The 22,940-nt window shown below is 42.2% G+C and overlaps 1 protein-coding gene across 2 annotated transcripts in view; it reads right to left on the reverse strand.

Moving 5' to 3' along the window:
* The window catches only part of NDFIP2 (Nedd4 family interacting protein 2), an 85,701-nt gene that overhangs the window by 57,256 nt on the left and 5,505 nt on the right, over nt 1–22,940 (reverse strand). For both annotated transcript variants that reach the window (XM_075265400.1, XM_075265399.1), the window contains exons 2-3: nt 3,367–3,523; nt 2,498–2,625 (exon numbers count right to left, since the gene is read on the reverse strand). In XM_075265400.1, the coding sequence (XP_075121501.1) occupies nt 2,498–2,625; nt 3,367–3,523 (285 nt within the window). The remainder of the gene's footprint in view (nt 1–2,497; nt 2,626–3,366; nt 3,524–22,940) is intronic.

Genomic DNA, 22,940 nt, shown 5'->3' on the forward strand with positions numbered 1-22,940 from the left:
TGTGTGCTTCGAGGAGCATCAGAATGAGTTTACCGTACTCCCTTGGCCAGCAAATTCCCTGGACTTGAACCCAATCGAGATTCTGTGGGACCACCCCAACTGGCTTGTTCGCGCCATGGATGCTCAGCCTTGTAACCTAGCGCAGCTGGCCACAGCACTGGAGTCGGCATGGCTCAACATCCCAGTGATCATCATTACAACATCCCCTCTCTTCCTGCAAGTCTCGCAGCGGTCCGATCTGCCAAAGGTGGATATTCTGGATTTTGACAGGTGGTCACATTAATGTCACTCGACTGTGTATGTACACACAAACAAATTCTGAATACCATTGTACTGTCAATGAGATCTTGGTAAGATTTGGGGATGTTCACCTAAAAAAAAAAAACCCTCTGTTGATGACATCACTGGGGTTTACTTTGTGACGTCAAAGGGGAGACCTTACTGAGCTACCAGGTAATTGCCACGGTTGAATTTACAACTGGCAAAGATTAGTTGTTGGGATCACACGAGAGATCTAACCATAGACACTACAACTAAACAAAACCTCTTATTATACCCAACTGCTGTAGGTTATGAAAAGATCTACAGTGGTTCTAAGGTGTTGTTCAAGATTTACAAACATTTAACGCAGGGAATGGGAAAAATTAAAGTAAAATAAAAAAACAAAAGACATAAAAACAAACATACACAACCCCCACTTCTCTAGATGTCACTATTAGTCTATGCTTGTTTCCTGTCATAGAGGTCAGCCATAGGCTGCAGCGGTCACAAAAATATATACAAAACATATACAATCCAAAAAGTAAGCATAGTGTGAAAAAAAACAAAACAAAAGGAAAGTATAGGTTTTTTTTTCCCACCGCATTTCCTGCAATTTGTTATTAAAAAAAAAAAGTTTATACCCAAAGCAACCCCTTTAATTTTTGCATCTTATTATCTCTGTCTATGCAAGGGTGTTTACTGTCTTTAAGTACCAATCTAATGAATCTCCCATGCCCTATATCCATCTGTGCTGTCTGTTATTATATTACACAACAAAAAGTGGCTAGGTGCTCTCAGCATAATATCATTCTAAATAGGGATTGCTTTTCTCAGAAAATAGATTTTAAGGGTGTGCCGACTATAAAGAAGAGACCTTGCATAAATATCGGTACGTACAAAACAGTAATGACTAAGGAGATTATAATTCATGTTCTATTCTTGTAGATATATTACTTCATACACTCTAGGGCAGTGATGGCGAACCTATGACATGCATGACCTAAACCATTTTGGGTAACACACATTGGCAGATACTCATTATTTTATTGCAATAAGCAGCTGCCTATAGTTTTACTCACCTTTCCAGGCTCCTGTCCTAGCCGCCCTCTGCTCCCTCCTCTAAGTGGTGCTACACTAAATAAACAACGTTGAAGAATGCTGGGACGCAACGTATAGCATCTCGGCATCCTTCAGCATCTGCTTCATCTCATCCTGGAGGTGGCAGAAGTGGGTGGCCAGGACAAATGAGTAAAAATTATCAACTGCTACTCTGTGTAGGAAGAGGGTCATATAACGTGTGGGGTGGAATAAAAGGGAGTCAAACTGTGGGGGCCAAAAATAGGGGGATCATATTCTGTGTGGGGGTAAAAAAAAAAATAGGTGTTATCTACATGTATCAAAAATATAACTTTTTTTTTTACTAAAGATATAAATATCACAAAATTATGGATACTTCTAGATGTGACAGAGCACCCAAGTTAGGGCTAGCTCACATGGAGCTCCGCATGTACACATTCCATTGCGGCTGCCGCGACGGGATGCCGGTACAGTGCACTGGCATCCTGTCGTGGCATTCCGCTTTGGATTAGGCCCAAATGAGTGGGCCGGAGCCTAGCACTGCGGAGGCCGTGGCTGATTCAGCTGCGGAATCCATGGCAAGATAGGGCAGCCCACTTCTTTTTTCCGCTACTAGCGAAAAAAAGAAGCAAGCGGCTCCTATTGAAGTCAATGGGAGTCATTTTTAGCAGCGGATTTTGAGGCGGATTCTGTGTCAAAATCCGCTGCCAAAAGACCCCGTGTGAACTAGCCCTTTTAAGCTAGGTTTTCTTTTCTTTCTGAGAACCGGAGTTGGACAGGATTGATGAGTACAACTTCTCAGAAGGGATTAAAAATAAATAAATTCCCCTCCAGACAAACAATTCAATGTCAATATAGTCAGAAATAAGGAAAACATGGGAAAAAAAATGGAAATTCTGCATAAAAACTTTATATATTATAATATCCTAGAGGACCTTGCAGCTGTGAGCATAAAGATATACTCACAAGACTTTCCCCTGAAATTTCTCTTACATTTCCATCCTTTCGGCTTAGCACCCAATCAGCGGAGTAGCTTCCGCTACAGGTTCTAAGGCTGAATCAGACTTTGAAATCGGCAACAAATTCCACCATGTGAGAGGGCGTTGACTTGTTTGTTAGAACATAAAGAAAAACAGCAACCACAAGTAAAATTACTTACCCTTTGAGCAGCTTCAGCAGCGGCGGCAGCCATTGCTGCAGCTTTGGCCTTCTCAGCTTCATCATATGTTGGAAGAGTGGTTGCAACACTATAGGGGGGTGGTACTGGGTAGAATTCATTGTGCGATTCTATAAAAATAAACAAAACAAGAATATTAAGTAATTTTTGTAACAAAACCATATTAACAAAAAACAAAGACCTACTTGACAGAAAGCTATAAAAAGACTCCAGTCATGGGGCTACACGGATACTGCAGTAGATATGTAATGTGACCTTATAGGGTTTCAATACTGAAAGGTAAGATTTAGCTCCACTAGTTCTCAAACATGAACCATGGTTATAATAAAGTAAAATACTGGACAGTGCCAAGTTCCAAAACAATGCAGGCAGTCTTCTAGAATTGTTGTTCCTACTAAACAAACGGTGCCATCTACATGAATCAACCCATTATCTCATCTTCTTGGAAGAGACCAGACAGAACTGAAGGTCTCTGTTCATAAACTAATAGGGAGGCCATCCTAGGACTGACAGTATTACTTATGTATCATTAGGCACTGCGGTGCAACCCAATGCTCACTAATAATGCTGCTTGTATGAACACATGAATGAGAAATGCCAGCACCAGGACTGGGGACAAACATGTGTTATCTTATATATGCAATAAGTATGGATGCCTGTATATTACATTCAGTAATTCATCCTGGCAGAGTCAGGTAAAGCCATGTGGATTTTATTGTTCTAGGTATACATGTTTCCCTATTCCTGGGCACAGGAGGCTGAATTCTTCCTCATGATATCCCGATGACCAATTACAGCACATCCAGTGCTGTAGAAATTAGCTAAAAAAAAACAATTATTACTATACCTACCAGTGTCTACAGCATTGTCCACGACAATGCTGCTGTATGGTGGTGGCGATGTATCTACTGCAGACGCCGCCGCAGTCTGGCAGGCTTGAGAAGCTTGTGTTGAGGTTGATGGCTGCTCTACAGCTGGGGTTTCCGAGGAGTCATCCTCATTCTCTAGCTGAGGAAAGAAGAAATAAAATAAGTGTCATTGCCATTCTATCCAAAGCAAGACTGTGTAGTGTGAAAGGCTTAGAAGATTATATAGATTAAGATTGGTTTCCATCTAGATCTGCAGTCTTACTGGCTTGTTTTGCACTTTGTCCACTCACTGACAAAAAATGCAATAAGGAGGAGTTGTTGGACTCAAATGAATATGAGAATGTAATGATGAGACAGCCACAGTATCCTTTGGAAGAAAAGGCATGTCGCTTCTTTTTTCCCGCTAGTGGAAAAAAAAACGCTAGCAGGAGAAAAAAAGGGAGGCAGATTTTGAGGCGGTTTCCGCGTCAAAACCTGCCTGCAAAATGCGCCTGTGAACTAGCTCTAGTTGTGTGTGGATGAGCATTATCTTGCTGATGTGCTAAAATGCTAGATGAAAGACCTGCCATGAGAAGTACAAATGTAGTAGCAGGATGTGCTGCACATATTGTTATGCGGTTCTTGTCCCTTATATCACAACTAGAGGTGACTGACTATCACATGCTACGGCCCCCCATATAATTACACCAGCAGTTGAGGTAGTTTTGTCACTCTGCAGGATTGAAGTGGTCAGCACAAGGATGTCCACACTCAAACCTGACTGTCGGCGGTTCCCAAACAGAACGTAGATTTATCATTTACCTTGCATTCACGTGACCAAGTGTCAGACTTGAACCTTGGTCTGTGTGTTCGTCACATTTACTGGCCTGAACATGTAGTTATCTATGACGCTTGGTTCTCTGCCTCCCAAGGTATGGGACAGTATGTCACAGAGAAGCAGAGATTCACGGCAGAACCCACCTGAAGAAAAGGTCATGATGCTTCTTTAATTATTCAGCTAGAGGAAAAATTCTGCTACTGACCATTAAAATGAGTAGGAGAGATGGAAGGTGTTTTTTAAAAATTTTTTTAAGAGGATTCCACCTCAAAATCCACTTGAAAAACGTGTATATGAACATACCCTAAGAATGACAAACCTCTTCATTTGTAACTTGCAAAGACGCCTTAAACAGATTGAAGGAACACTTTATGGAGACAGAGTAAACTTATGTCAAGCAGATTAAAGGAGTGTCAAAATTAGAGATGAGCGAGTAGTATTCGATTGAATACCTCCCCTGCATAGTTATTGGTGTAATCGGTCGAATACCATGCAGTAAACGCAGTAAAAATTCGATGCCCCTCCCACCTTCCCTGGCACTTTTCTACACCAATATCTATGCAGGGGAGGTATTCGATCGAATACTACTTGCTCATCTTTAGTCAAAATCACAGTGGCTGATGCTGGATAAATTTGGGTCATCTTTAGACACTTTCATTTAAAAGGGTTGTCCAGGCTAAACCTTTAAAGTTTAAGGGCTAGTTCACACGGGGACATAGACGCTGATTTTGACAGCTGATTTCGCGGCCAAATCAGCCTCCATAAAATGGAGCCCTATGTGAATTGCTAGCTTTTTTTTTTCTGCTAGCTTTTTTTATTGCTAGCTTTTTTTGCTAGCAGAAAAAGAAGCGACATGACCTTTCTTCAGGCGTTTTCCGCCTGAAAAAATGAATTGGAGTCTATTGGGCGCTGAACAAACAGCTAGCGGTTTTTGGTCGCTTTTTTTTGCAGCTGTTTTGGCAAAAACAGCGACTGAAACAGCTAGCTGTTTTTTATCACACTTTTGGAAGTGACATCCCAGAGGAGTGGCCATGGGTGTTGGCTGCTTCCGGCAGCCATTTTGTGACAGTACTCATCACAGCACAGCACATCTGGATACAGCAGCATTCATTGGGCTCCCTTCTCTCCAGGAAATTTTATTTTTTGATATCAAAGATAGCAGCTTGCTATGAAGTAGCAGTGAGCTCTGCTCAGTTGGAGATGTGTGCTAAAATGGCGCCTACAGACAAAAAGGGGTTGGTTTTGGCCATGCCCAGTGGGCTGGCTAGTTAAAAAATGGGCTGGGGAAAAAAAAAGCTTCAAAAAAACAGCGACCGAAAAAGCGTCAAAAACAGCGTCAAAAACAGCGTCCAATGCAAAAAACAGCGTCCAAAAAAAGCGAGGCTTAAAAATCAGTGACAAAATCAGCTACCTTTTTTCACGTGTGAACTAAGCCTAAATATGTTGGGGACACGGAAAAAAATAAATAAAAATGACATACTCATCTGCCAGGCTGCTCCAGTGCTGTCCAGCGGGTCCCGATTAGTTTCCTCTCCCAGGTCTCTTCCGGGATTGTCCTGAAGCCGCTGATTCACTTCAGTGACCTCTGAGGCCAGTCAGCGGCTTCAGAACAACACCTGTAGACACTGCGAATGACATGGAGGCGCGGGAGGACACCGGAGCAACAGGGACACGTGAGTATGTATTTTCTATTTAATTTTTTTTTTTACTGCCCCCAGCTTATTTAAACTTTAAAAGGGTTGTCCATTTTTGCCTGGACAACCCCTTTAACTTCAGGTTAACGATAGGTTGGCATTCTTCTGATACAAAATTTTGGTTGGCATGTATTAAGCTACGTCCCCTTTCCTGCCACTCCATGAATCTGTCCCACCAGCCATACTCCACTTATCCACAAGGTGCAAAAAATGTCTCAAACTCCTAAAAAGATGTGGTGCGAAGCATGTAATCCAATTATATGGCAAAAGGCAAAAATTAAGCCAAAATAGTTAGCAAATCAGTAAAATATCCCAATTTTTTTTTAATTGAAGCCCATACAGCCAACTGCAGATTACTGTGTATCAGCCCATCCACCCCTAGCATTCAGCTATAACTGCATGGTTGGGCTGGTCATTTACACCTCAAAGAAGGGGCCTCAGGCAAGAAAACCTTTTCATTCCATCCATATATCAGATATATTCTGCATACTGTTCACCCATAACATCTACAAGATGCCGTAAACCTACAAAGGCCACATACGTATACTACTACAAAGTGAAAAGACGCAATGTTTTGTGACAAACACAAATGTTTCACTTTGATATTTAAATGACATTTTCACTGGAGAAATCCAGAAGGAACAAGAACACTCATCTGATCAAGCAAAGATCAACCACAAATATCATGTCTTGTCTCACACACCAAAAATCTATTCTTGCTAGCTTGTACACTTGTGTCATTGATGTCCGTTCTTTTGTTCTGTCGTAAGAACAGTAGGGAGTAAATATTAATACAGATCCATCTAATGGGGTCCATTAGGTATCTGTTGTTTTCACTGAATGAAAAAGTTGTGACTGCAGGACTTTTTCGGCCTATATTATAGAGGCTGCAACACAGATGTAAATGTACCCTAAATGTGTACAAACTGGTATTATTGGTGAAATTCATGTATTGCAGGTTGTTTATGAAGTCTGCCCTTTGACGTTTTTGCATGTGGACATGTACTGTACATTTCCAGCAAACAGTACATATATATACATATAATACATATATCATCTCACAGATGTAGTCAAGGTAAGTAACATAGTATGGCTGAAAAAAGACAAATGTCCATCAAGTTCAACCAGGGGATGGGAAAGGGCATGAAGTGAACAGATGCTAAGGCTCAGTTCAATCTGCACCCGATCTCCATACAGGGATTCTGTTCCCTACTCTGGTTTTTTCGCCATTTTTGGTCAGAAACCGAACAGAAACCATGCAGGCCCCATTATAGTCTATGGGGTCCTCGGATTTCCTAAGTTAACCGCTTGTTTATGCAGGTTACCGGTAGGTTTAATGCTGCAGCTATCAGATTAAAGTTTAAGGTATCTACATCTGTGAAATATAGATATCTGTCTATCTATAGCTATATACACACATATACATAGCACAGGTTATAGAGCAGTACAACAAACTGCATGCTAAACTATTATATGTAGATTATATTTAGTTAAAAAACAAAACAAAAAAAAAACTACACCTGCTAAGGCTAGGTTCATATCTGCGCCAAAGTCCAGTGTGCAGATGTAAACCTAGCCTATGAACATTCGCCCTAATTATCTGCTATATGTATTTTGCAATGGACTGCTACTCACATGTCTCATATTACAAATTTCATCAAGGGCTAGTTCACACGGGGCAAATGGAGTGGATTTTGACCGCGGATTTCGCCTCAAAATCCACCTCCATGCAATGGTGGTCTAGGGAGACCGCTAGCGTTTGTTTTTCCACTAGCGTTTTGCTGCTAGAGGTAGAAAGAAGCGACACGACCTTTCTTCAGGCGGATTCTGCCTGAGGAAAGCAATACAAGGGAATGGAGGTGGAAACTTGTGTTGCGTTTTTTTGCCAAAAAATGCCTCACGGTTTTTGGCACAATTTTCTATATATGTCTTACATGATTCTACTAACGCTTCTGTGTGAGAGAGAACATTAGGGAACAGATTCTCCTCTACTTACAGTGAGCAATGTAAGGCAGACATTCTGGCAGCTAGTCTCTACCCATTAGCTCAGGGAGAACTGCCAACAAGAGATACAGGTTGTAGAGGGAAAAACTGCCAGAAACTGAAGGATACAACTCACGTAATGAACAAAAATAGTGTTAGTTTTCACGTACATGCAAATAGTAGATTAAAGTCACCGAAATAGACTTTAATGATTTGTCCGAAATTTGAGGATCATTACAATAAATACAAGCAACAGGGGAGGTCGGGGGGGGGGGGGGGGGGGTAAGCTGGCCATCAACATTGCCGCTCTGTTTGTATACATAACAGATGCAGACAGTCACCACGCTTGTATACTGCTGATAGCAGTGACTGGCTGCAGCAGGCCCATAAATATGATGTTATCCTTGTAGCTACTCTACAGATAGGCAGTTGCGACCAGGGGACCAGGGATGGAGGGAGGATGCTTTTTACACTCTCCCCCATGAAAATAAACATACATGCTTAGTATAGAAGGGTACATGAAACGAACACGATAAAGAATTGGGCACACAATTGAGCTGCCCTCATTTACATTAGATTGACAGCAAAGTCTATTTCAGATTCATCCTAAGTAAATAACAAATGAGGTACGTGTTAAAAAAAAAAAAAGTTGCCTTGGAAGTGCGTTGTCTAAAAACACAGCACATAAATTAGGTCTGCAGAAACCCCGCCGTTTTTTGAGGTTCAGAAAGCTTTTGCTATGGAGAGGCTGTTGCAGGAAGAACTTAAAGATGAATGATCAAAAAATCACAGAAACAAAGACCAAAGACACAAACATTTGGTGCAATTGTATGCTGTGTTTAATCTACATATATACTACATTTACTACTTCTATCGCTTTATTAGACATGGCAACTTTGACATAAGAAGTCAAACGCTCGCTGTTCTGTTCCCAACACTTTTATAAGAATTTCCCTTTAAGAACTGGATTAAAGCTGCCAATGTGAATTAAGCCGTCCAGAAAAACATCTAAAAAGTGTTATGTACAAGAATTAAAAGATTACTGTAAAGCTGCAACTCAAATTACTTGTGAACAGAACATGCCATGTGAGAGGCTTGTACTACCACAAACACACTGTACCACTTACTAGGCCGCTAACACAACTCTTCTACTGAAATGCACATTGCAATAACCATACCCCCCTGTCTTACAAATGTAGCTGCAGGTATACATTAGTACTAATGCATGGTCTGTCATCAATGTGATCTAGACCAACACTTCAGAAACGGACTACCTCCAGCAACAAAAATCTCCAACCAAGTACACCTAAGGGAGTCATCTGTTATAAATGAGAAACAAACACACCTGTGGACTCTTATGGGGGTGCCTGTGGTGGGCACACACTGCTATGGAGCACCTGTGGCGGGCGCACACTACTATGGAGCACCTGTGGCGGGCGCACACTGCTATGGAGCACCTGTGGCGGGTTCACACTGCTATGGAGCACCTGGGTCGTGCGCAGACTGCTATGGAGCACCTGTGACGGGCGCACACTGTTATGGAGCACTTGTGATGGGCGCACACTGCTAAGGAGTACCTGATAGGGGACACACTGCTATGGAGCACCTGGGGCAGGCACAAACTGCTATGGAGCATCTGGGGCATGCGCAGACTGATATGGAGCACCTGGCGCGGGCACACACTGCTATGGAGCACCTAGGGCGGGCGCACACTGCTAAGGAGCACCTGTGACGGGCGCACACTGCTATGGAGTACCTGGTCAGGGACACACTGCTATGGAGCACCTGGGGCAGGCACAAACTGCTATGGAGCATCTGGGGCATGCGCAGACTGATATGGAGCACCTGGGGTGGGCGCACACTGCTATGGAGCACCTGTGACGGGCGCACACTGCTATGGAGCACCTGTGACGCGCACACACTGCTATGGAGCACCTGTGACGGGCGCACACTGCTATGGAGCACCTGGTCAGGTGCACACTGCTATGGAGCACCTGGAGCGGGCACAAACTGCTATGGAGCATCTGGGGCATGCGCAGACTGATATGGAGCACCTGGGGCGGGCGCACACTGCTATGGAGCATCTGGGGCGGGCGAACACTGCTATGGAGCACCTGGGGTGGGCGCACACTGCTATGGAGCATCTGGGGCGGGCACACACTGCTATGGAGCATCTGTGGTGGGTGCACGCTGCTATGGAGCACCTGGGGCGGGCGCACACTGCTATGGAGCATCTGGGGCGGGCGCACACTGCTATAGAGCACCTGTTAGAACATTTCTTGGCACACGAGAACCTTTAACGTGGAATTCAAACCTGGAGGGGTTATGTGTATCTGTAACCCCAAAATATGTGACCATGAACTCCAATGCAGCACGTAAATGGTTCTACTACAAGCTATAACATACATAGACACACAAGAGTGGTGACCTCCATGCATGTCTGTCAATGTGTCGTCTCCCACCCCCTTTCCCATCATCATCACATTTCACCCTAGTCCAGTGGTTCTTAAAGGGGTTGTCCCATCACAAGGATCCTATCTATACTGCTTGTTAATGTGGATGTAAGGCTTTTCCTAAATACACTGCTTCAGCAAAACTGCTTTGTTTGTCCACTATCTTACTTTATTCAATTCTTTGTGGCCACAGCCCTGACTTAGCTGCTCATGAGTCAAGTGATGTATCTGCCTGCTCTCAGGGGGGAGGGAGGAGGGGCTAAGTGCAGGGAGCCAGCCTGTGTTTCTAGCTATTCCTGTGTCTACACCACATGACCTAGCTCCCTGCTATCAGATAGAGGAGAGGAGCTGCTTTCATTTCTTCTGTTCTCCTAGTTATCAGGCTAGCTAATTCAATTGTGTTCATTATGGCAGAGACAGGCAGTCTCTGTATGTAACACAGAATGGAGTTGCTGCTGCCTGTACTTCATAGTCCAATATGGGTGGGCGGAGCTATGCACGGATTTGGGGGCGGAGCTAAACGGCAGGTTGCATGTGAAACCCCGCCCACCACATGATGCAAGAAACCAGGAAGAAAGAAGATTTTACAGAAGTAAAGACTGATGAGTATGTGAGGTGGGAATACCCCTTTAACCTTGTTTGAGGTACCGAACCCACCAGTTTTATATGCACATCCACCGAACGCTTCTTTAGTGATAAATCAAATAGGATTTATTTCCAAATTCAAGACATAGGTATAAGGTTTTTTTTACTGGTACACAAAATGAACCGTGCATATGGCCTAGGGTTCGATCGAACCCTGGTTAAGAACCACTGCCCTAGTCATTGAGGCTGCAGACAGATGGATAGACAGACAGATACAAAAGATATAAACTGACGATGTCAGTTCTGTTGGAAACAGAAGTAGCACTTTGCATGGGGAAGACAGATGGGAGATAACACAACGTGAAGTCAGGACAGAGGCCAAAGCAGCAATAGCACATGAGGATGAAGGTAACTCAGTACAGCCAGGATCAGGTTGTTTATTTAGTTTCATACATCTGATATAGAACGTAAGGTCTTCTCCCTGGTCTCCATCTGGATTGGTGAGGGAATGGTTGGGGTGCATTCAAATTACAGGAAGGCTTCACCTCTAGCTGCATAGTGGATGCACAATGGGGGTGATGAGAACATGGAACAGCAGGGTTTTCCTTAGTACCTAGGTTCAGCACCAGTGGTCTAAAGAAACATGGTCATCAACCACCTTATCAGTCTGAATCCCACGTGTTGAAAAATGAACCTAATTTATCAAGAAATAAACAGTCCTCTGTGAGGCAGAAACTCAAACCTATAAAATTTACATTCGATTCTGGTGTAAATTATAATAAATGTGCTGGGGAGCAGGAGACCCTAGCCCCCTACCAATAAACCCTGCCCTATGTAGTCACACTGTATAGCTGACATGTTTGAGGAAATTGTATTTGTGTTGGTTCATGGTTGGGGGAGGGGAGTGTTGACACATAGTGAATGGCCGTCACAGATATTACAACATTAACTTGGTTAACATTTTACATTTCTGCCATTACATTAACATCTAATGCATTATTCACCGCTCAAACAAAACAAGACATGTAATGAGGTATGTAGTTGTTATCCTGCTGACTCACCCACATGTCAACCTCTATTTATTTACTCAAGTCTGCCACGTTTTGGCACTATGCTCTCAGGGGTGAATAAATAGATCATTTTGCTACTGGAAATATAGGTGGTCCCCCGCTTTTGGCTTATAGAGACACCAGAGGCCATATCCAGATCTACAAGCTTGCATAAATATTAGGATCCATAGACAATACACTGTAGGGTGGCGTCTGCACTGCAACTGGGGGGATGAGCAAAACTGACCTTGGCACTACATAAGTCACTAAAGATACAAGTAAGGGGAAGCATTTATCAAGACCAGCATTTTCCATATTGGTTTTGATAACCTCTCCACCAGCAGTGAATGTACCTAATTTAATGACGGATAGTGAAGTCTACGCCAGTTCGCAGCGGGTGTAGGCTTCAGACATCATGCATGCACAAAAACTGGCGTAAAGCTAGGGCTGCATGGTGATAAGTGTTGTGCAACAAAATATTCAATGGTGTCGCACTGCAACAAACAACGGTGACAAGACCCAGAAAAATAACTTATTGGACTTTGCATGCAACTACCGTACTTTATCATAGACTGCAACGGAGATCCCCTGAGACTGCAACTTGTATGTGACATGTCTTTCATTTGTAAAAACTCAAAAAAGTCATCCAAATCATAGCTCTAAAAATGTTGCACAACAGTAAGTCACAGGCAAGCTGCACAACTGTTTTAGTCATGTGACATCTGTGCAACTTTTTGTCATGGGATGCATGTTGCCAAGTAAACCTAGCCTGAATTATGAAAATCTGCCAGGGCTGATGACCCTGTCCAAAGCGCGCCCTGTCCGGGCTTCCATGCTGCTGTAGTGGCACCACTGCATGTGAATAGGCTTTAAACTATTTCATTCCGTCTTCCCATACGCCTCCAAACAGAATGGCATTTACAAAAGGTTCCTTTGCCATACACTGTAGTACAGGACTAAGTATAGTATATTCATTTTTTAGTGAGGGTCTTACGGTCATTGTATATTCCTACAATATTTATTGATGGGTAGATGAAGGAATTGGGAAAATGTATCAGTGAAGGAAATGATCTGTGAATTAAACTCAGCAACAGCACAACATTCTCGCCTGTCCTGTACTCCCGGCCAAAAGCTCTTTCCGGAACTAATATATCTTCGGCTACCATAACCTCATCTCTTACAAACCCTTGATGGACTCTGGAATACACTGTCTAGGGTTGCAATACAGTCCCTATTTATCACTAGTTCACACGTGAACTGCCCGCGCGGGTTTTGACACCAAGAGAGACGCCGCGAGCCGCGTCTCTCTCTGGTCAAAACCCGCCTGCCACGACCATCGCGGTCGTGGCTTTCCCCTCCGCTGTCGGCTCAAATGAATGAGACGACATAGGAGGGTGCTGCCGGGGGCGGAAGCTGCGTGGCTCAGCCCGCGCTGCTTCCGCCAGAAGAAAGGGCATGTCGCTTCTTTTCTCCGCTAGCAGCAGCCCGCCGCTAGCGGAAAAAAGAAGCCTGGCGGTCTGCATAGACCACCATTGTAAGGGGAGGTTTTTGACGCGAAAGCCACTGTCAAAAACCTCCCCTTTGCTCACGTGTGAACGATACCCTCTGTCTATAAGCAAAGAAATATCTGCTAGCTAATATTTATCTAATAGTGGATCATTGATAAATGTTAAAGGGATCGTCCAAGATTGATGGCCCCTCTTTGGATAGGCCATTACACACCGCTCTGTCTTGTAATACCCGTGCCTAGTATTCGAGATCAGTCTCATTCACTTGAATCAGACTAAGCTGTAGTGCGCTCTAATACAGCAAAACTATAGCAGTGTGCATGGTAAGCAATCAGCTGATCGGTGGTGGTACTAGGAGTGGGGCCCCCACCGATCTAATAATGGATGACTAGCCAAGGGATGGGCCATTAAGGTTGTATTCCAGGTAAACCCTCTAAGATCTCCTTCAATACAACATCTATGTAATATTCACACTTTATTAAGCTTAGTGCCCCAAACACAAAAAAAAATCCCACCTTGATTCTTCTAGTCAAGTATTACATACTAAATAATGAGCCGGACAAGGTAATAAATGCCTTATCCTGAAGAATATACATACAAGCTTTTTGTAAAACCCACATATTACAGTACTGAATGAAGAGCGATTGCTCAGATTTTTGCTATGGCACTGCCTGCGATAACAACTTTGATATTAAAATAAAATATATATATTAAAAAAAAAAAATGTGAGTGAGATGTAGTGCAAGGTCTAATACCAGTCTTAACTACAAAAAGCTAGCTTCATCTCCTTGATGAAATCTATGACACACTGTCACAATGACAGTGTCAATGACACAAGCTTATCAGACAGGTTCTGCTAGACAAGGTATGTAATGCTGTCTGCCCACAGCTTGCTCGCCAAGTGCTCGGCTTCATGCTGACAGCTCAGATCTGTGTCAGAGATGGAATTATAGAGAGAAAATTCAGGGCACCTGCACCACAATCTTAAATTGGCATAATGGGCACATTATCACACAAGTAGGTTTCATCTGGGCACACTGGCTTACTCTGACATCTCTAAAAACATTAAGGTTAACTAGTCCCCTGTGGAACTGACCGCAGACCATGAATGAATAAGATAAGGAAACTTGATATATTTTTATTTAACACAGAGCAGCCAGGTTTATTAATAGAGGGATACTTAAAGGAGCCACAAGACGGATAGGAAGTAGGGGTCAGAAATAAAGACCTCGCTCCATTCATTATAATGTGGCTGCCAGAGACAGCTGTAGGTCATCGATATGAAAAGAGCGGGAGACACTTTTCTAGACAATGCCTGTTCAAACTGGGGTACAAAACTATTAGCAATGACCCTCTATTCTGAAAAATGTATTGTAGTTAGAATACCCCTTTAATATTCATTAATACACAATGGGGCAGATTTTCTACTAATGGCTCTGTTTTGACAATACAGAATTAGGGACCGTGGCTCACGACTCCAAACTGATCAGTACCATCCATCTGGGCATAACCCACGGCAGAACGCTAAGGGCTAGTTCACATGAGGACAATGAGGAAGATTTTTGACAGCAGATTTCACCTCAAAATCTGCCTCCATACAATGTGGGTCTATGGAGACTGCTAGCTTTTCTTTCTGCTAGTAGTTTTTTTCTGCTAGCAGAAAAAAGAAGCGACATGACCTTTCTTCAGGCGGATTCCGTCTGAGGAAAGCAATAGAAGTGAATGGGAGGCGAAAAACGGCTAGTGTTTTTTTGCAAAAACAGTGACTGAAAACGCCTAGTGTTTTTTTTTGTTTTTTTTTTACAGTCCATTCACTTTAGGGGAGGGGTTTACCAAAAACTGCTCAAGAAAATGCTCCAAAAAACGCCTCAAGGTCAAAAAACTGCTTCCTAATTAGCAAGCGGTTTTTTTTTCAGGACCAAAATAAGCCAGGAGGTTTTTACGTGTGAAGCATTTTGCCGCGGGGAGGAAATCGAAGAGGAATCTAAGGCAGATGTCCACTTTAAATTCTTCTGCAATTTCCAATGTATGAAGAATTTCTTAGACTAGCCAATGTAGGATTATTGCAGACCACTCTGAGTCCCTTGGCTCAGCCCAAATCCAAGCCCATCACCAGGGAAGGATTACACTGATATTGGATCACATTAGTTCGCATTATATGACTTTCATGTCAATTATATTTATTACATAGCTGAGTAATTTATCTTTTGAGAAAGGTTATTGACCCCTGGACTAGATAGGTTAAAAGGGAGTCTGTCACCAGACCTCAGGTCTATCAACTAGGGCCAGGTGATTAATCGAAAAATAACTGAAACCGAAGAACAACCTGAATAATCGACATGATTTTGTTCACATTGGTTATTTTGGTTTGGTTATTACAATATTTGCGAGGTTCTACCTGCAATTTCCTTTAGACCGAACACGTCCAAACAGCGAGTTATCATACTGTGGTGTCTCTTCAGACCTCAGAGTATAATAAACGGAGGCCCAGGGGAGCTGATCAAACATATAAATAAATCCCCAATTGTTCTCTTCTGTCCATGTCCACGGAGTTTAGCTACAGTACCATGGGTTGTAAACCTCTTATTTATATTGTGCACCAGGAACAAAGGAACATGAAGATCTTTGGAGATGAACTTCTAACCTTGAGATTGTTGATATTTTTCCACAATTTTGGTTCTTAACTCCTCAGACAGTTCTCTACTCCTCTTTTTGTTCTCCATGCTTACTGTAGCACACACAGACACAATGCAAATATTGAATCAACTTCTCTCTTTTTTCTTAATCTGGTTTCAGGTGTGATTTTTACATTGCCCACACCTGTTACTTGCCATAGGCAAATTTAGAAAAGCATCACATGATAGAAACAAATTTATTAAACTACAATTTTCAAAAGGTGCCAATAATTTTGTCCTGCCCATTTATGTCCAATTTGCCTTTTTGCTCCATTTTTTTTGTTTTGTTTTAATATGCGGAAAGGAAATAAACATGTGTATAACAAGAGATATGTGATTGAAATAATTTTCTGGAAGAAATAATTTTCTTAAAAAATTTCAGGGGTGCCAACTTTAATAGCCATGACTGTATATAGATAGGTGGATGGCACTCCCGCTATGTCAAAATCTTGCTTGTGGATTACAGAAAATCATTATACATGTGACATCCAAGCAAAAACCTCTATGAGGCTAGGTTCACATATGCACCTTCTCTCTCCGCTGGTTACAGTATAAAGACAGCAGAAACCCGACAGATACCTGGCGGACCCCATTGTAGTCTATGGAGTCTGCGTGTAACTGCTGTTTTAGAGCATGGACTCTCCATTGTTCGTGCACGCCGCAGAGAGACCAGCTCAGGTCTGAACCTAGCCATACAGGATACAAATTATTCTCTTTAAAAAAAAAAAAAAAAAAAGAAAGGTGCACCTATAGCCAACCAATTTGGGTAATATATCTATATGAGCTTTCAGAATCAAGCCAGTAAAATGTTAAATCTACAATGCTTATATTCTCAGAAGAGACTCCTATTCTGTAGTATACGTTGCAACACAGATTCATCCCTGCTAGTTAGTTTCATGCCAAAACCCGTTCCACTTCCCAGTTTTAGGATCTATTACAGAACAAGCACTTCAAGAAAGGCAAATGAAATCCAGCCTCTAGTTCCAATCCAACCTGCTGCTAAACACGCTAACCAAGATGAACTTTCCAGAACATTACTACAGTGACAATACATGAAGACAATGTGACACTTTATGAGCAAAGACATTATAATGCAATTATTCAGTGGCACAAACAATATAGGAAGTTGTAATATTGGTTGGTGTATGGGGTTCTCTAAGAATTGATATTGATAGCCTAGTCTTAGATTAGGTCATCAATATCAGACCGGTGGGGTTCAGACATCCAGCGCCCCCACCTATCAGTGGGTGTCTGAGCCCCACCTGTCTGACAGTACACTTCTTACCATCACTGTAGTCACTGCTCTCTGTGATCACCCTATAATGGTCATCGCTATGTGATCTGTAGGGTTCACCTGGACCCTGCATATGTCCGCTGTTCCTCAGTCTTTTACAGAGCCAAGATTCAGATAATAATAATCATAGTAATAAAGAAACCATTTATAACTTCCTTCCTTGCCAAAGGCAACCTCAGATGGGAAAAGCTGCACCAAACACCTATGTGACAGAAGCAGTGTAAACATGTGCTTGATCCCTCGTAGCTACTAACATGCAAGTCAACATGAATTAACATTTACCAACTCAAAGGTATGGAAGAAATGAGCAGCAATATCAGGCAGGTCTAACCCATCCGCATCCCTGCCCAATTGTGAATGAAGGCGAATAAGAGGCGAGAAGGTGAATTACGGTAAGTCATTTATGGATGCGCCATTGTTTTGAAAACACATTAGGTTAAATTTACTAATATTGTAGGGTATTCAGACCGTGCAAACTTACACTACACAGTCTTATCAAAGTGTCTCTGCTGTATTTTCTTTAAATACTCTTTTCTCTGTCTTAGGCAAGGTTCACATCTGCTAAGAAACTATTCTCTCCACCAGTTTCTTTATAAAGTGTGGAAACCTAATGGACACCCAGCAGATCCCATTAGAATCTATGGTGTCTGCGGGTAACCGCTGTTGTAGCGAGCGGGCTCAGTACCCCGGCAGACCCAAACGATGGAGAGTTCAGTGAGGTGTGAAGCTAGCCTTACGTCTTGTAGATCTTAACAGTTTCCAATCTACTACACTTCACGTCCTAACTGCCAAGCCATTTTGACATGTAGAGGAATTGTAAATGCCCCTGCAACTGAAACGTGGGTGACTTCTCCTCTCTCCCCAAGTATAGTATAGACACAGCACTGAGTATCAAGCAGGAAGAGGAGAAAGAGCTGGCATTGTTAACCCTTTAGATGATGCAGTTAATAGCGACTGGGGCAAATAAGTGATTTCAAAGGGGGAGTCTCCAAACAGACACTGGCACTCACACCAACACAATCGTAGGGTACCGTTGGCAGTACAGGGTAGCCTGGTAGAAGGCCCCCAAGACCACCTTTAGTACATGCCTAACACATTGCACCACATAAGCAATAGGAAAAATATATTTGTAAAGTGTTAGTCAGTGAATACCCCACATAAGCAAGGCAGTGTGAACAAAGCATACTTTGTTCACACAGTTTACATACTTTAAAGAAAAAAAAAAAAAAAAACAGTTTAAAGAATAGTATAAAAATTAACTTCTCTCCATGATTACCGTATATACTCGAGTATAAGCCGAATTTTTCAGCCCAGTTTTTGTGTTGAAAAAGCACCCCTTGGCTTATACTCGAGTCAGCAACAACAAAAAAAAAAAAAAACTTTTTTTTTTTTTTTTTTTAGGAGGGGGGGGGGGTGTCTATGACCAGCCACAATATTAATATATAGAATCTCCCATAAAATAGTGCAAAAAAAAAAAAAAAAAAAAAAGTTCTAAATCCCTCCTTTCCCTAGAATACATACAAAAGTAGAAAATTACTGTGACACAAATACACATTAGGTATCCCTGTGTCTGAAAGTGCCCGGTCTACTGAATATAGGGGATCTGCAGAGCTCCTGTACCATCGGGAAGGGGTTAATAGAAGCACTGCAGATACCCTATATTCAGCCAGACTGAATTCCAAGTGGGGGAAGAAAAAAAAAAACAGTCCTCAAGCTCAGGGAAGGGGCAGACAGACAACCAAAACACCCCTCCCTTTTCCCAGCACCCAGCATCTACTGCACCCAAAAACTCAATAAGTTTTCCCAGTTTTTTTGTGGTAAAACTAGGGGCCTCGGCTTATATTCGGGTCGGCTTATACTCAAGTATATACGGTGTTTATAAATTTAAATAAAAAAAAAAAAAAAACACGTAGCAGGTATCACTGCATCTGTAATAACCCAAGCTATAGAATATTATGATATTTATCCCATACAGCAAATGCATACATGCCCTGAACAAGGCTCAAATAAAAAGAGCCATTGAGAGAGACAAAGAGCAGTACATCGAGGAATGGAGAAGCACAATAAATAACTCCAAGAAACTCAGTCACCAGTCACTGCAAAGGGACTACACCATGGCCACCTACCTGGAGAGAATACGCCACCCCAAACACAGACAGACCCTGAGCCGGTACAGACTGAGCGTCCACAACCAGGAGATGGAGATGAGGTGACACAGGCAGACGTACAAGCCACGGGAGAACAGACTGTGCCAGCACTGTGACCAGGGGGCCCTAGAAGACGAGACCCACTTCCTGCTACACTGCACCAAATACTCAGCTGTGAGGGCCGTTTACTTCCAAAGACTCTCTGCCCACATCCCAGATTTCACATCTGCAGACGAGAAGAGGAAACTCTACATCCTACTGGGAGAAGAAGAGGCCACTGTGGAGATTGCTGCCCAATACGTGTCCAGCTGTCACCAAACAAGAGGAAGATGACTGTCCGGGTGCTGAACTGGCCTGCCTGCACTATGTGCAATATCAAAAAATACAGCAAAAAAAAATCAGGACTGTTGACTCCTGTCGCAAGCTATGACCAACATAGCTGGGTGGTAAGACAAGGAAGCATGCATCATATATACCTGACTCCGTCACCCTGTGTTAGCTCAATGAACTAACAATTTTGCGATACAAATGTTATTGCTTATATAATAAAAAATTATACAATATTCCAATAGTGTATAACTGATATCCTGTGATATCACAGAAGACCACAGACACCAATAAAAAGTCACTGGAAAAATGTGTTTCCAGCAACTTTTCATTGTTTTTTTTTTTTGTTGTCTTCTATGATAAGATATCACATGCTGCAGAAATTCTGGTTAAGGCCCGGTTCACATCTGCACATGGGTTTCCATTCGGGGAGTCCACTTGGGGACCCCCTGAATGGAAACCTAAACCTGATCCCCATAAGCTATAATGCGATCTGTGCGTTTTCGCATGAAAAGTGTTTCTTGCAGGACTTTCCTCTCCACATTACTCATGCAGAGAGGTAAATGGAATGGCCGAATGTAGATATGAACCGAGCCTAACTCGCAATACAAAAAAGTGCCATTAAACAACTTGTCCAGAAAAAACAAGCCTTAATGAAAAATAAAAAAGTTGTGGTTCTTGGTATGCTCAAAGTTAAAAAATACTAATCATCAAGAAAAACCCAAAGGCCACAAGGAAGAAGAAACAAATGGTCAACTAAGGCTAGGTTCACATACACATTGGAGAATCTGCTCAGAGACTCTGTCACACTGTCCATCTAAAATCAAATAATGAAAAAGTCCTGCAAGCCAGACTTTTTTGTATGTTTTTTTTTTTTCAGTTAAAAGAAGGGACACCTGATAGACCCCACTATACTCAATGGAGTCCTGGGGCTTCTTGGTGTCTGCAATTTGAGAAGTTTATTTTACCATTCTTATCATATGAACCTACTGCCATATGACATGGTAGCTTGAACAAACGTGGCTGTGCTGAATAGGGTACCTTATCCCTAACTACTCAGGGATCATATCGTATTGTAATGTCATTTTTTTTATTATTATTATTATTACAGAAGCGTCCACTGAGGAAAAGTTTCCAACATGATGTCGGGCTGCTGAGAGCCCAATGATATGAACCCAGAAGCAAGTGTTCAATTCCTTTCAGCACCATCACAGCTTCTACGACAACCAATGGGATATCCATGGAAAGTAGATGTGCAGGGTTAGTGGTATACCTCGTATGTCCTAATACCTGTAGACAGCAGTCATGCATACATGACAGTGGATTAATTCACCTTAATAGAGCAGACAGAGTCCAACTTTGAACTAGTTTGACTGACTCTCTGTCAGTATGCAATATTTTGAAGCCAGACGTACAAGTGGAGTCAATTATACTATTCTGTCCAGCGCAAAAGTAAAGGTCAAAATGAGTCCAAAGTTTAAAGTCTTCCCCTTTAAAGTGAATGAAGCTTTCTCAGTATAGTATCTGAATGGCATGTTCAGGCATTTAAAAATACAGAAGTAACAGAGATAGCCCGAACCTCTGCAACTGGTTCAATAGTTACAGTGTGATATCACAGAATATAACAAGAGAAAACGCTATAAAATGCCATTGGAATAAGATTTTTCATTCATTTTTGTTGTCTTCTGTGGTAACATATCCCACTGCAGCAGTTTAACCAATTGCAAAAATTCAAGTTAATTCTGCTATATCTGTTTAATTCCAACAGAAATTCCAGAAGAAGGCAGACAAAATGTGAACTAACGCCTATAATGGGGTAATTTTCATCCTACTAAAAAACTGCTACAACACTCTTTATATAGATACACAATCATCACTGTAACTGGATTGAGTCAGATCTTCATAAAAAACGTGTGAACACAGCCACAGGCATGGAAGCAGTAGAGGGGTTCACCTATCGGAGAAATTAAATTAAGGCAGGAAATTATATAAATTTTAAATGTTCCCCGTTCCAGTGCCACCTACACATTCCCTGCCACCTAGTCATCATCACGTGACCATTGAAGCCAGTAACTGGGCTCAGCAATAACACCCGAACAAATGGGACGTACTTGCTGAGGCCAGTCGGACATACGTAGTAACTGTATGCATCATCGCTAATCTGATGATCAACTGTATGTCAATACTTTCAGTCTGGCATGTAAGTGAGATGATGGGGATCGGGCTAACTGTGCTAGAACAGGCTTACTCTGGAACTCCTTACCAAGACACATAAGACTGACCCCCACAATCACAGGCTTCAAGAAGGCCCTGAAGACTCACCAATTCAGGAAGGCCTACAACCTCCAATAACACTATCACCACACCGCCATCTGTACAGTCTCCCCCTCTCCTTCTGTCTCTACCCCCCTTCCCTCATAGATTGTAAGCCCTCGCGGGCAGGGCCCTCTACCCCACTGTGCCAATCGGTCATTGTTAGTATTACATCCAGATGTATAATCTGTGTATTGTATGTAACCCCCAAATGTAAAGCACCATGGAATTAATGGTTCTAAATAAATAATAATAATAGTGTAACTGGTTCACAATTTTTTGCAATTGTGTGTGTGGGGAGGATGTTGATGAACATTTTATTTAATATACATTATTAACCTATTGAACTTTCTTGTAGCAGAAAACAAGTTCAAAAGTTCTTCCTAACTGGGACTGTGGAGTCAAAGTCACAAAGTTGGAGCCAGTTTTGGGTGCGGTCAGAAGAAAAAGTTACTTACTCCGGCGTCAAAGTAAAATGTATAACTGTTTTAAAATATATTATATAATTATCAATATTGTATAATGACTGGGTGCATAGTTTGCTGCATATTTACTTTCGAAAAAAGTCAATTTTTTTTTGCCTGAATTAGAGAAGCTTTTCGGCTTCTATCTGACTGTGACCATTTATGAAGGAGACAATGTCAGACCTGGAGTCGGAGACTGAGTGGGTGTCTTGGTCTATGGACTCCACAACCGTGTTCCATATTCACC

This window comes from Leptodactylus fuscus, chromosome 2, assembly GCF_031893055.1.
Source record: "Leptodactylus fuscus isolate aLepFus1 chromosome 2, aLepFus1.hap2, whole genome shotgun sequence".
Lineage (NCBI taxonomy): Eukaryota > Metazoa > Chordata > Amphibia > Anura > Leptodactylidae > Leptodactylus > Leptodactylus fuscus.